Raw genomic sequence first — 13567 nt, 5'->3', positions numbered from 1 at the left:
AGGGTCAGCGAGGGGAGGAACTATATTCAGAGGCAAATGATTATTTTTTAATTATGAAGGTCTTGAGTTGTTCACAAATATTCCATCCTTCCAGCATCTTCACCCTGGGAAGTAGAAGACCAGGGAAGAAAGATCCTGCTCTGTGACAAGTGGAGAGGAAGGGAGAGACTGCCTTAACCAGGAAGCCTCCACGCCCACAGCCTAGGCCCACGGATAGACTCGGGGGAGAGTGGCTATGAACCACCTGAAATTGTATACAAAATTCTGTGTTTACATCAGATCTCAAAGGGGGCCATGACCGCCATCAATTTAAAGGTGAAAGTTCGAGCACAAGTCTGATATAAAATCTCAAATCCTGGGTCTTTTGTTTATCAGCTATGTAATCACTCAAACTTTTCATAACTTCAGTTTCCTAACTTGAAAATGGAAAAGATAATGCAACGCCTAACTCATTGTGAAGATTAAATGAGGCAAATTAAGCCTCCAGCACAATAATGCTCACTTACCCAAAAGGAAAATCAAAGCTTCTAGAGATATTAGAAGGAATGGAATCTGAATCTATACACCAATGACAGTGACAGCACTTAGAGTCCCCCAAAACACCATCAGTTCCCTCATGTCCACCATTTTGTAACTCACCTTACAAATCTCAAATGAGTAAATTCATGCTTAATTCCACATGGTCCTGAGACTATACCACTGTGACAGACTGTTGGTAAGAAAATAAGGACATCTGGTATCTCAAGGGAAAAATCCAATACTGGAAGGAAAACATCTTAGGCTATTAGCCTTTAAGTTTATTAGGAATTAAGCCTAGGTTGAATAATACTCCATTCTTCAAATAAACAGGTTTCCAAAATCTGCAATAACTTGTGATTATAGAATAGACTTTAAAACGCATATCCTCCATGTTTGTATGTGTAATTTCCATACTTATTTATATGGCTAGTTCTTAATTACCTAGACCAAAGAAGAAAAGTAACAGAAAACCTAAACATCAAGAAAAATCCCTGATCATTTATAATTGGTGTTAGACTTGGGAAAGCTTTCTCTATCTAGGTGAGAGGCCAACCTAACATATTTGCTTCAGATGGTCCAATAGCTCTAACTGAAAATATTCACAGATTCTTGTCTCTACCTCAGACTTATTTGTTTTATAACATACACACCTAAATGAATAACTACTCGGCCTAAAAGGTAAAAAAGTTTCTGGGTACTAGACTTTGACTTTACACATATTTCAGCTATTTTTAGAGTCCAAATGAAAACAGTTAGTACACAAGGAAATAAGCATGAAATTCTTGATGTCTACTCAGATAACAGTCAAGATAAGGTCAGTGGATATTTGGAATACCTCAGATACTAATTTAAAATAAAACACTTTGATGGCCAAGAACACTTTCTAAAGTTGTGCTTGAGGGTTATGGTTTGCGTTATATGCTTGATTCCTCTCTAACAAATCCCCTAGCCAAAAAAATATCCCCATCTGCCATAAGGTGCTATGAGAAGTATCTGTTCAAAGTCCAGTGAGGAAGCTGACACTCCCTTGACACAGCAATCTTACCTCAGAGAGTCACTACAACTAGATCACTTTCTAGGTGTTTCAGAAGAAGCCCCAAAGTAAAAAAGAAGAGTCTAAAGAAAATGGTGCTTTTCTATTTGAATACAAAACCTTGGAAATGTTTAACTCTCTCCAGGAAATAAAATCAGAGCAAACAAAGGCAGACTTAATTGTACTGCTGTCCATATTTATCAATCTAAATTCAAAACTCTTAATTTTTTTTTTTTTTTTTTTTTTTTTTTTTTTTTTTGAGACGGAGTCTTGCTCTGTCACCCAGGCTGGAGTGCAGTGGCCGGATCTCAGCTCACTGCAAGCTCCGCCTCCCGGGTTTACGCCATTCTCCTGCCTCAGCCTCCCGAGTAGCTGGGACTACAGGCGCCCGCCACCTCGCCCGGCTATTTTTTTGTATTTTTTAGTAGAGACGGGGTTTCACCGTGTTAGCCGGGATCGTCTTTCGATCTCCTGACCTCGTGATCCGCCCGTCTCGGCCTCCCAAAGTGCTGGGATTACAGGCTTGAGCCACCGCGCCCGGCCAAAACTCTTAATTTTTAAACTAGTAAACATTCATTCAGCAACAACATACTGTAAGGTGAAAGGCACTATCCCAGACCCTGGCAATGCTCCAGTCAACAAGATTCCTACTTTGATGGAGCTTATATTCTATGGAACAAAAACTTGACATTGTGTGTAATGCACTGAACACACAATTTAAAAAACATTTCGTAAAGATCTATGATAAACCAAAGCCTATAATTAAGAAATGAGAGGCTACCATATACATTTTGCTAGACTTTCATCTTCAACAAAATACCTTGCAGGTAATTTTTAGCAGTGGCTCAGTCTTTAACTCAACTTCAAAGCAACAGTTATGTATGAAGGCCATATATGGGAACAACAATAAAGAGGCCCCAACACACACACACACCCCTCAGAAACAGGTGGAAGAAAACTGTCCTCTAAGTTATAAAACTAACACAATATACCATAGCAAAAACATCAAAAAAATAATAATCTTGAAGAGACTTCCATGGTTTCAGAACTTCCCCATATCCTGAGGATTAAAAACCTTTTTAGGCTGGGTGTGGTGGCTCATGCCTGCAATCCCAGCACTTTGGGAAGCCGAGGCGGGTGGATCACCTGAGGTCAGGAGTTCAAGACCAGATTGGCCAATATAGTGAAATCCCATCTCTACTAAAAATATAAAAATTAGCCAGGAGTGGTGGCAGGCGCCTGTAATCCCAGCTACTTGGGAGGCTGAGGTGAGAGAATTGCTTGACCCCAGGAGGTGGAAGTTGCAGTGAGCTGAGATCGCGCCATTTGCACTCCAGCCTGGGCGACAGAGCAAGACTCCAGCTCACCAAAAAATAAAAGAAAAATAGAAAAGAAAAGAATTCCTATGAAGAGAATAAAGATGAACACTTATTAAGAGTTTCCCAAATACCAGGTCCTTTGCTAAATGTTTTACATTTAACACTGAATCCTTATAGCCACTATCAAGTAGGTACTATTATTATCCCCAACTTACAGATGAAAAATCAATGACCTTGGGAAATTAAGTGATTTAATAATTACTTAAATTACAGCACTTGGATGCAACCTAGGTGTTTCTGACTACTGCAGACTGTCTTAACCACTTTGCTGAGCATCCATCTCAAGAGGCAGACAGGGACTAAAGCACCACTGAAGCACCGCCCAGAGGAAAGGGTGTCCTGACTTAAAGGAATTTGTCTGGTCCTGGAGGCAGCAATTCTCTGCTTATAAAAATATGTACTTTTTCTTTTCTTTCCTTTTTTTTTTTTTTTTTTTTTTTTTTTTAGACAGAGTCTCACTCTGTCACCCAGGCTGGAGTGCAGTGGCGCAATCTCAGCTCGTTGCAACGTCTGCCTCTCGGGTTCAAGTGATTCTCCTGTCTCAGCCTTCCAAGTAGCTGGGACTACAGGCATATATCATCACGCCCAGGTAATTTTTTTGTACTTTTAGTAGGGATGGGGTTTCATGATGTTGGCCAGGACAGGCTAGTCTTGAACTCCTGACCTCAGGTGATCCGCCCACCTCGGCCTCCCAAAGTGCTGGGATTACAGGCATGAGCCACCACGCCTGGCCTACTTATGAAAATATCTACTTTTTCAAGGCAACACCTCTACTGATTCCATGTTCACCATGAAACTTCTGGTTTGTTCTGGCTCCCATGTGCCCTAACTATAGGAAAATCTTAGCCTGGGCAGAGGGTACACATACCTGGGACCCTTGGCAGTTCCTTACTGCTTATAAATTACTAAACTTGGGTCCTGGTTTTGCACATCATTCTCAGTGAGCTAGATTAAATCAGATCTTCCCATGACATGAGATTTTTGAGCCTGGCTCTTGCACTCTGGACTGTGCTGATTCCATCAAGGTGATGCCCCAGGCAGTGGCCATGCCCAGGTGGCACCCTCTTGTCTCACCACCTCCTTCAAGCCACCTCCTTCAGCATATACTTTTCAGCATATACTTTTAAAATTTGAGAGAATTTTCTAGCTCCCCTTAAACTCCATAAGGACTCAAAGCCTCTCCTGAAAAAATGTTTTGAAACTCAGAAGAATGATAGGCAGGGAATTCCAACAGCTTTGAGAAACTATTGCTATAATGAACAGCAACATTTTCCTAAGGGGATCATTCATTTTCCCATTTTTAAAAGTTACTTTCTGTAGTTCAAATATGGTGAATTGAGAAGAAAGTTAGCAACCTAAGTTAACTATATTGGATATATGTATATTAACCATGTTGCTTTTAATTTAATATATCTTAGACACTTGTAAAAATATGAAGACTAAAAATACAAACAAAAAAAAATACCCATACACCCAGTGTAAGAAACACTACTGATATAGCTGAAACCCTTGGGTATAGTGTTATAATAATATTATTGTGCTGCCCTTGTAACTGTCATTATAGGGCCGTGCACGGTGGCTCACTCCTGTAATCCCAGCACTTTGGGAGGCCAAGGTGAACAGATCATGTGAGGTCAGGAGTTCGAGACCAGCCTGGCCAACATGATAAAACCCCGTCTCTAATTAAAAAAAAAAAAAAATTAGCCGGGCGTGGTGGTAGGCACCTGTAATCCCAGCTACTGAGGAGGCTGAGGCAGAAGAACCGCTTGGACCTGGGAGGCAGAGGTTGCAGTGAACTGAGATCACACCATTGCACTCTAGCCTGGGCAGTAAGAGTGAAACTCCATCTCAAAAAAAAAAAAAATTGTCATTATAGAAGTGAAATGGTATTCAATTAAGCAAGAGGAAAGACTTTTCCCTCCATTTATATTTGGACAGTAACAAAGTTTTTCACCCAAATCTATAAGATATGATAATTCCAGATTTGCTTGGTGAGAGAATAATGCAAGAAACCAACATACTGATATTTCTTGGTATGAATCAGAGACTATATGTACAAACTAGAAACAGGTGTGACCCCACTCAGATTATTTCTGAACAGTCATTTGGTAAGATTAGGCCTGACGCCTGGGCCATCTGTTTATATGCTACAGAGCAGAGCTTCTGGAGCTTTCAAAGGAAAAGTTTGCTATACAAATTTTCTACCATTGACTGTTACTAAATGTCAGAAATTGTGGAACAGACTCTCCAAGGGCAAAACATTTTCTAGGGACCATGCCTGTTTCCTCTTCTGGTAAAAATCAGGCTCAAAATATACCCACAGCTATATAAAGTTACCAGTTCCCTGAGACTGATAACTTCTAATAATGGATGGCAATTTCTCTGGACTTATTAACAGAAGGAAGGCAATGCCTGTGGGTTCAGTTCTCCCTGTATTTACTGAACACATTCCACACCTGGTATAAAAATAAACCGGGGCCGGGCGCGGTGGCTCATGCCTGTAATCCCAGCACTCTGGGAGGCCGAAACGGGTGGATCACGAGATCAGGAGATCGAGACCATCCTGGCTAACACGGTGAAACCCCATCTCTACTAAAAATACAAAAAAATTAGCTGGGCGTGGTGGCAGGCACCTGTAGTCCCAGCTACTCCGGAGGCTGAGGCAGAAGAATGGCGTGAACCCAGGAGGTGGCGCTTACAGTGAGTCGAGATTGCGCCACTGCACTCCAGCCTGGGCGACAGAGTGAGACTCTGTCTCAAAATAAATAAATAAATAAATAAGCAAACCACAGTTCTTCAAGAAGCTGACTCTAGGCGTTATAGACAGACCTGGTGCATGAGGAAGAAAATTACAGGAAGCAGAAACCATAGTAGGAAAAAAAAGTCGAAGCAAGCAAAATAAATAAATAAATAGAATAAGCCACTAAGCCAAGCAAGGAGGCACACACCTATAATCCCACCTACTCAGGAGGTTGAAGCAGGAAGATAACTAGAGGAAAGAACTCCCAGACCAGCCTGGGCAACACAGCAAGACTCCATCTCAAAAATACAAGTTAAAAAAAAAAATTAGCTGGGTTTGGTTGTGTACCTATAGTCCCAGCTCTTGCCAGACTAAGTCAAAAGGATCACTTGAGCCTAGGAGTTTGAGGACGTATTGAGCTATGATGGTGCCAATGTACTCCAGCCTGGGTGATGGAGTGAGACCCCATCCCTATGAAAGAATAAATGCAAGTAAACAAGGACTGGTTACTGAGGCCTGCTATTCTGGTTTTCTTTCTTCTTCTTGGGCAGTTTCATCTCAGTTTCCTTCCAACACTCTCCCCCCCTCTAATGTACCATAAGGGGTCGGCAATGTCCTCTTTTTCTCCCCTGGAGAGCCTCATACCATCTTCTGGCTTTAATGAACTCACTTAGGCTGATACTTCCCAATCTCTTCCCTCCAACCTGGATCTCGTGCCTGAACTCCAGATCAACAGATCCATCTGTCTATTCAACACCTCCAATTGACACCTCAAACACCTCAAACTCAGTATTTCCAAAACCGAGCTCACCACACGCTCCTCCTTGCCCCTAATAGATCTGCACTTCCTTTCACATTTCCTCTCTGTTATAGCCCCACCATCTACTGAAAACCTGAATATCAACCTGGACCCATGCTAACCCCTGCCTATTACTCGGTAGGTCCTGAATATCTCCAGATTTCAACCACCTCTCTCCAACCCTATCCAACTCCAGGTGGCTACCATCTGTACCTGAACCACGCCCTTCGACTCATTCTCCAAAGGGCTCACTCTTCACAGAAACAAATGTACCACACCTGTTTACACCCTTCATTAAACTTCCCCACTATGCTCAGGATAAATCCAAATCCTTTAACAAAAAAATCCTCATTTGCTGCCCTTACAGTCAGCCTTTCCTCCACGCACTTCAGGCTTCAGGCAGACCAGCTCCCTCTGCGTCTTTGGCCCTGTGCAGTTCTCTTTGTTGGAACTCTTCCAGCCCCTGATAGGACTCCCTTGCCCCATCCTCAGGTCACAGCTCAGAATCAACTTCCCTGAGCAGCCTTCCCTTTGCTGCACCTCCCTCTGGCCTATGGCACAACCTCTACTTCCCTTATCACAGCATGCATCATGCCTGTTTTCTTATTGGCAACAACACCAGGGTGAGCTTCCAAGTATGTATGTGCTTGGCACTTATGCGTCTTCAGTACTGAGTTCTCATATAAGTGACTGGATGGTCACCAGGAGAAAGTTCATCTATTCCTGACTTTTTAGGTGGAATAACCAGTTTCTCTAGCTTTCCCTTACCCCAGAACCAGGCAGCCAAAGGTAGGGAGGGTCCTAGGTTTAATTAGAGACCTTTCTTCACAGGCCTTGCATAACATTTTAAATTTAAGATATTATACGGATACATAAGTACTCCATAACTTCCTACCAACTAGATTAGGGGTTTCCTAGGCAAACCTCCCAATCAGTACTCTAACAGTTAGTAGAGCTTATGGCCTTATGCTACTCTGAGAATTAGGTGTCACAGTCATCCCCATGCTTCAGATGGAGAACCGGGGCTCAGAGATATCACATAACTTGCCCAAGGTAATATAGAAGCAGATGGTAAGGAAACTAGAACTCAAACTGAGTTCAGGCAATATGTCTCTAGAACCTTGATCTGACCTATAAGAATATAGTCAATGAATTTTCTGTTTACTCAATGAATGTTGAAAGAATGAAGTCAGGAGCTGGACATGGTGGCACATGCCTATTGCGGGAGGATCACTTGAGCCTAGGAATTTGAAACCAACCTGGGCAACATAGCTAGACCTTGCGTCTAAAAAAATAAAAATGAACAAAAAAGAAAGAATGAAGTCAGTAAACTGTACTAGAGATAGGGATGACCTAGTATATCATAGGGGGTATATTAGAAAATATGAAATTTGAACAACCCAGAGTGTATTCACATTTGATTCTGGATTACGTTTAGGGGGGAATATAAACATATTCAAAATAAGAACCATTAGTTATTATACGGCACCCCAAAGGAAGACTTCTTGCTCTAATCTATTCCTGCTTCATGAGGAGAGAACCTACAGGCTCAACTCAGACATCCCAGCCAGGGACACACAGTGAGTGGCCAGTGGGCTAGAACACACAGCCAGCATGCCGAACAGAGAAGCCTGCAGTGTCTTTTTTTTTTTTTTTTTTTTTTTTTTTGAGACAGTTTCGCTCATGTTGCCCAGGTTGGAGTGCAGTGGTGAGCTCTCAGCTCACTGCAACCTCCACCTCCCGGGTACAAGCAATTCTCCTGCCTCAGCCTCCCCAGTAGCTGGGATTACAGGGGCCCACCACCAGGCCCAGCTAATTTTTTTTTTTTTTTTTTTTTGAGCTGGTGTCTTGCTCTGTAGCCCAGGCTAGAGTGCAGTGGCACAATCTCGGCTCACTGTAGCCTCTGCCTCCCAGGTTCAAGTGATTCTCCTGCCTCAGCCTCCCGAGTAGCTGGGACTACAGGTGCCCACCACCACATCCGCTAATTTTTGTATTTTTAGTAGAGATGGGGTTTCACCATATTAGCCAGGCTGGTCTCGAACTCCTGACCTTGTGATTCGCCAGCCTCAGCCTCCCAAAGTGCTGGGATTACAGGCGTGAGCCACCGCGCCCGGCCTTGTATTTTTAGTAAAGACGAGGTTTCACCATGTTGGCCAGGCTGGTCTAGAACTCCTGACCTCAGGTGATCCACCCGCCTCGGTCTCTCAGTGCTGGGATTATAGGCGTGAGCCACCCGCGCCCAGCCTGCAGTCTTTAGGTGGCTTACCTCCCGCAGCTCCAGCCTCTGGGCCACGGCCTCGAGGCTTTCCTGGCCAGTGCTCTCCACGGACAGGGTGAACTCCACAAACTCGTTATTAAGCAGCTGGATCCGGGCAACCAGGCAGCTCTTGCTAGACACCGTGTAGCGCCGGGTGCGTTTCAGTTTCAACCCAAATGGCAGTGGCATCTTCTTTCTTCAAGAGTGGAGGCGCAAAGAGGGAAAAGCTACCCCCACCAACCCAGCGGTGGTGACGCCAGGAGAAATCAATCCTCTCCGAATGGGACAAACACTGTCCGGCCTCCAGCTGCTCACCCAGCAGCCGCTGCCGCCATTAAAAAGCAACGGAGTCTCCAATGGCCCGAGGAAGTGCGCATCGACGCCAGCGCTGGGGAAAGAGGAACGCCGTTACTTAAGCAAAGGTAACGCTGGGCTTTGCTTAATATAAAGAAAAGCCAGTCAAGCTGTGTCCAAATAATAAGCCGTCCCCACCCGCTGGAAAAAGGAGGCACTAACAGGACCCGGGAGGCAGGGTGGAATTTTATCTCAGAGTTGTGTTGGGCTCAGGGTCAGACTCCACCCTTCACTGTATCCTACAAATAGGGATAGCAAGCTAGGCCATCGTCAGGATTAAATGAGATAATGGCCAGCACTACTATAATCCCAAATGTTAGTATTCGTGGTCCTCTTCCTATTTTGGATAAGGTGGTGTTTCTTCATAGGTAACTCTTTCAGGTTGTAGTACTCCAAATGTCAGAGTTCTTTAGTTCTTAAGTGAGAAAAGTGCAAAATACCCCCAAAAGAGCTAGATTCCAGTCCCAATCCCTTTAGAAAATTAACGCTGAAGGCAAATGGGAGGAATAATCCGCACTAAGAATGGCAGGTGTGTGGTTCAGACGCGGTGAGGTGCTTAACAAGCGCTTGTGGAAGTATTCACGTCATCAAATTGATTTACTGATAAACATCATAAAATACCCTACAAATGCTCGTTATCCATTCATTTACCACTGGAAGAGTGGCAGTTCTGAAAATCCAGACCCCGACCCCTCTCCAGGGTGGGGACGCCCAAACAGGCCTTCACCTAAGCGGAGCCGCGGCCCAGAAGGGGAGGCGGGCGAGGCCTTCCACGCCATCCTGAGTTAATGAGCGGCTGGGGGGGCAACAAACGCAGGAAGCCCACGGGGCCTTGGAGCACTCAGGCCCCGGCTTCTTCCGCGTCCTCCCCTTGGGAAGAGCAAGCGGCGTTGCCAGGACAACCAGTAGACTCGGAGGCTCCGGAACCCTCTTTCTGCAGCCGCGTTTCTGGACGGACGCGCTCTAAAAGGACCGGTCCCTCTGCTCCCGAAGGAAACATTTAAAGGGACCAGCGCGAGCCCTACTGGCGGTGGAGAGGTTGTCATACCCGCCTTGGAGCCACAGGACCTCGAAATACGCTCCTTACAACGTGTTTTATAGAGCGAAGTCTTGCTATGCCACCCAGGCTGGACTGCAGTGGTGCCATCGTAGCTCACCGCAGCCTCGAACACCTGGGCTCAAGCGATCCTCCCGCCTCAGCCTCCCGGGTAGCTGGGACCACAGGTGCGCGCCACCACGCCGGGCTCTAACCGAGTTTTTAACCAGACCTGTTGATGGTAACTTCTGGGCTGAGGCAAATGGGAGCGAGCACCAGCTGGGAATTTTTGTATCAGCTGGATTAGTTTTTTTCCCCCTAGACGAGTCTACAAAATCCCGGATATTTCCAGGGTCCTGAGACGGTTCCCCACCTTCTTCTGCGCAGAGGTTGCCTGTTGGGGATGAATCGCTTAGCGAGACCCAGCTATAGCTGGCTACGCTGAGCTCCGGCCCCGGAGCGCGCGGAGAGGCAGGATCTGCTCCCGACCCTCTCGTCTAGCAGGCAGAACCAAGGCTTCAGGAAGAGAAGCGGCTTTCGCAGTTTCACGCTAGGACGGGCTAAGCTGGGAATCGATCCCAAATTCCACACTCCCAGACCTTTGCTGGGTCCTGCTTTCCTGACTGCGTCTCAGGCCCAGAGGTGATGGGGCACACAGCGTTAGGGAATGGTAGAGCTGGAGAAAAGGGTTCGGCTACTACCCTCGGCTTTGCCAAACTTAACATATTGAAATTCCATTCCACAAATGTGTGTTGCGTCTCTGGGTACAAGACAGCGTAATGAGCATCGTGAGAAATCTAAGACGAATCCCTAAGCCGTCGCTGTCTTCAAGGAGATTACAACCATGCTATAATTACATACAGAGCTGTATCTCTAATAAGGACCCAACCACGGTTTTATCTGGCTAGTTTTTTGTTTGTTTTGAGCTCTGGTTATTCCCCATAGCCAGGAAAATCAAAATATTAAAAACAAAGGTTGGGGCAGGCCAGAAGAAAAAAACAAAGCTGAAACTACCTAAAGCACTGTGTTAATTAACAGCATTTGCTGCGTGCCTTCTGTAGGTAAAAGCACCATACTATGGAGGGAAACAGAAAATAAATATTAAAAAGATATGGTTTCCACTTCCAGTAGTTTTCAATGCTCTTTGATGTTTCGGGGTATAAACTAAATAAATAAGTAAAGCAAGATGGAAAAAAATTAGCAAATGACAACTTTAAATAATAAGCTTTTAACCAGAAAATTGATAAACCAAGAGTGTAAATATTTAAGGATTATAAATATGCATACTAAACACCCTTTCATGAGATCAGATGGTGGGTTTCAATTTTATATAAAAATTATGGTAACTGGAAACCGGGCGGATTAAGTAGTGTAGACGAACAGACAAGATATTGCATATGTGTAGAGGAAAGATAAATATTTGTATTCGGTGCCATTCAAATATGGTAGTCTTTTCACTACGTAGAACTACGCCTTGAAAGCAATAGATACTACACTGTATAACTTAATTATTAACTTAAGCTCTGATTAAGCAAACTCAGTAAAACGTTCAATTGTCCCTGAGACTTGAAATGTATTACTGCATCAGGGATAAAGGAAAAGTCAAATTATTTTAGTAGATGAAATTGAAAAAGTTGCAGTCTGTGTGTATATGGTGCATCCCCCCAAGATCTATCCATAAGAATGGCTTGCTTTTTGCTTATTTATATAAAACCCGCTATGTTAAAATAATGATTTTGTTTAATAATTTACAAATTTATCAATGATCTACACATCCTAATTTTCAGTAATATGCAGTATTTGTTGCCAAATGATGTAATACAATTATCAATGTCTGAAGATAATAAAACCAAGATGAGTACAAATTTAAGAGTTCTTTGGGGAGGGCTGTTTCAGGTATAAAATAATATGCAATAATATCAAAGTGATTGGGTCTGGAATTATTGACTAAATATAATTTATACATCGCTATTAAAGGAAAACGATGATTTTGTTTCTCTACAAAATCTTTCCGTTTTGTGGTAAGTAAACGAATACATACTAGATTCTGCTTCAGTACAAGTTTACAAAAGGCAGTCTGAACTATTTGTGAATTCATTTTAATTTTCCCTCTCTACATCCCTTTCCAAAAGTTTCTCAAATACACTTTACTTCTCAATCTTATAGCGATTCCCCTTCCTATTAAGGTCCTCACCACGTGTAATTTTGCCAACGTTGCTTTAAAATAAAATAAGCACTAAAAGGAGAAAGTATGTGACATTTTTAGAGTAATATCTATAGCTATAGCATTAAACCCATGTTTCTCACAGAGAAAACATCTGCGCGTAGATGCTCCAGAATAAAATGCCCTAGAAACAAAACGGACTATACTGAGAGTAAAATTACTGTCGTATCCCAAACTTAAAAAAATAAATAAACTGTCAGCAACTATTAGGCATACAGCAGTTGTCACTTGGAGCACACGAATGTTTTGAATGTGTTTGTGAGCATACGCTATTATTATAAGGCTTTCTCAGCAAAAAACAGGACGAGCATGCCAAGAGCGGCCAATCTAATCAGGATTTGCAGAAATCACAAGTCGGAATTTGCAGATCCAAGAATTCTTTTTTCCAGAGTAAACATTCTACTCCAAAAACAAACCCAGGCGTTACCAAACAGCCCTTCCCTGCGCCCCTTCTCGCCAAAGTTATCTGGCGAATTTCACGTTTACATATTCTGAGAGGCACAAATATGCCTAACACATTTAAAACCCTGATCCAGAATTAACCCGCAACAATCGGCCAGGGCGTTCAGAATAGAAGTTCAAGACCCCTTTTAGAAATTACTCAAATACATGAGAGCGAACCTGGAAAAGCAAGACTTTTCTCTTTGTTATGCTATCGCTACGGGTCTGGCCGCCGCGCCCCATTCTCCGGGACTCCGGGGCCGCGGGCGCGCTCCGGGGTCCCGGCGAGCGGACACACCCCACCGCTCGTGCCGGGGCCCGCCCCTCCCGCCGGCCGGGGCCCGCGCCCTCACCTGCTCCCGCTCCCGCATCCTCGGGGCCGCGCGCCCCGCTCAGCGACCCGCCTCCCGGGGCCCCGCCGCGCGGTCGCCGCAGCCGCACCCGCACGCCAGCCCGCGCCGCGGCGCGCTCATGGGGCTCGCACGCCTCACTTCCTGTCTCCAAAAACCCGGCCCGCAGACCATTCCCCTGAGCAGAGTCCGGCTGTGGCGACGGCGAGGGGCGAGGCCTGGAGGTGGGACCGGCCGGCGAGGAGCGCCCCACAAAGAAGCCTTGCGGGGGCGTGGGGTGGCAGCAGGACGGACAGAATGTCGGACCGACGCGGGACGCGCGGCCGGAGCAGCGGGGCGGCCAGGCCCGGGCGTCCCTCCCCCTGGGCCGGGCGGGCGGATCTGGGGAGGCGGCGGCGGCCCGTGACCTCAGAGAGTTGGAATGCGGGCAGCCGC

The 13567-nt window shown here is 45.0% G+C and overlaps 1 protein-coding gene across 1 annotated transcript in view; it reads right to left on the bottom strand.

Moving 5' to 3' along the window:
- Positions 1 to 13207, bottom strand: part of PTPN21 (protein tyrosine phosphatase non-receptor type 21) — a 90317-nt gene extending 77110 nt beyond the window's left edge. The window contains exons 1-2 of the mRNA XM_050798527.1: positions 13136 to 13207; positions 8737 to 9115 (exon numbers count right to left, since the gene is read on the bottom strand). Coding sequence (XP_050654484.1) covers positions 8737 to 8916 — 180 coding nt within the window. The 5' untranslated portion in view covers positions 8917 to 9115; positions 13136 to 13207. The remainder of the gene's footprint in view (positions 1 to 8736; positions 9116 to 13135) is intronic.
- Positions 13208 to 13567: the final 360 nt, after the last annotated feature.

This window comes from Macaca thibetana, chromosome 7, assembly GCF_024542745.1.
Source record: "Macaca thibetana thibetana isolate TM-01 chromosome 7, ASM2454274v1, whole genome shotgun sequence".
In the NCBI taxonomy this organism is placed as follows: Eukaryota; Metazoa; Chordata; class Mammalia; order Primates; family Cercopithecidae; genus Macaca; species Macaca thibetana.
The sequence above is the reverse complement of the archived record's forward strand: the minus strand, read 5'-3'. Positions and strand labels throughout refer to the sequence as shown.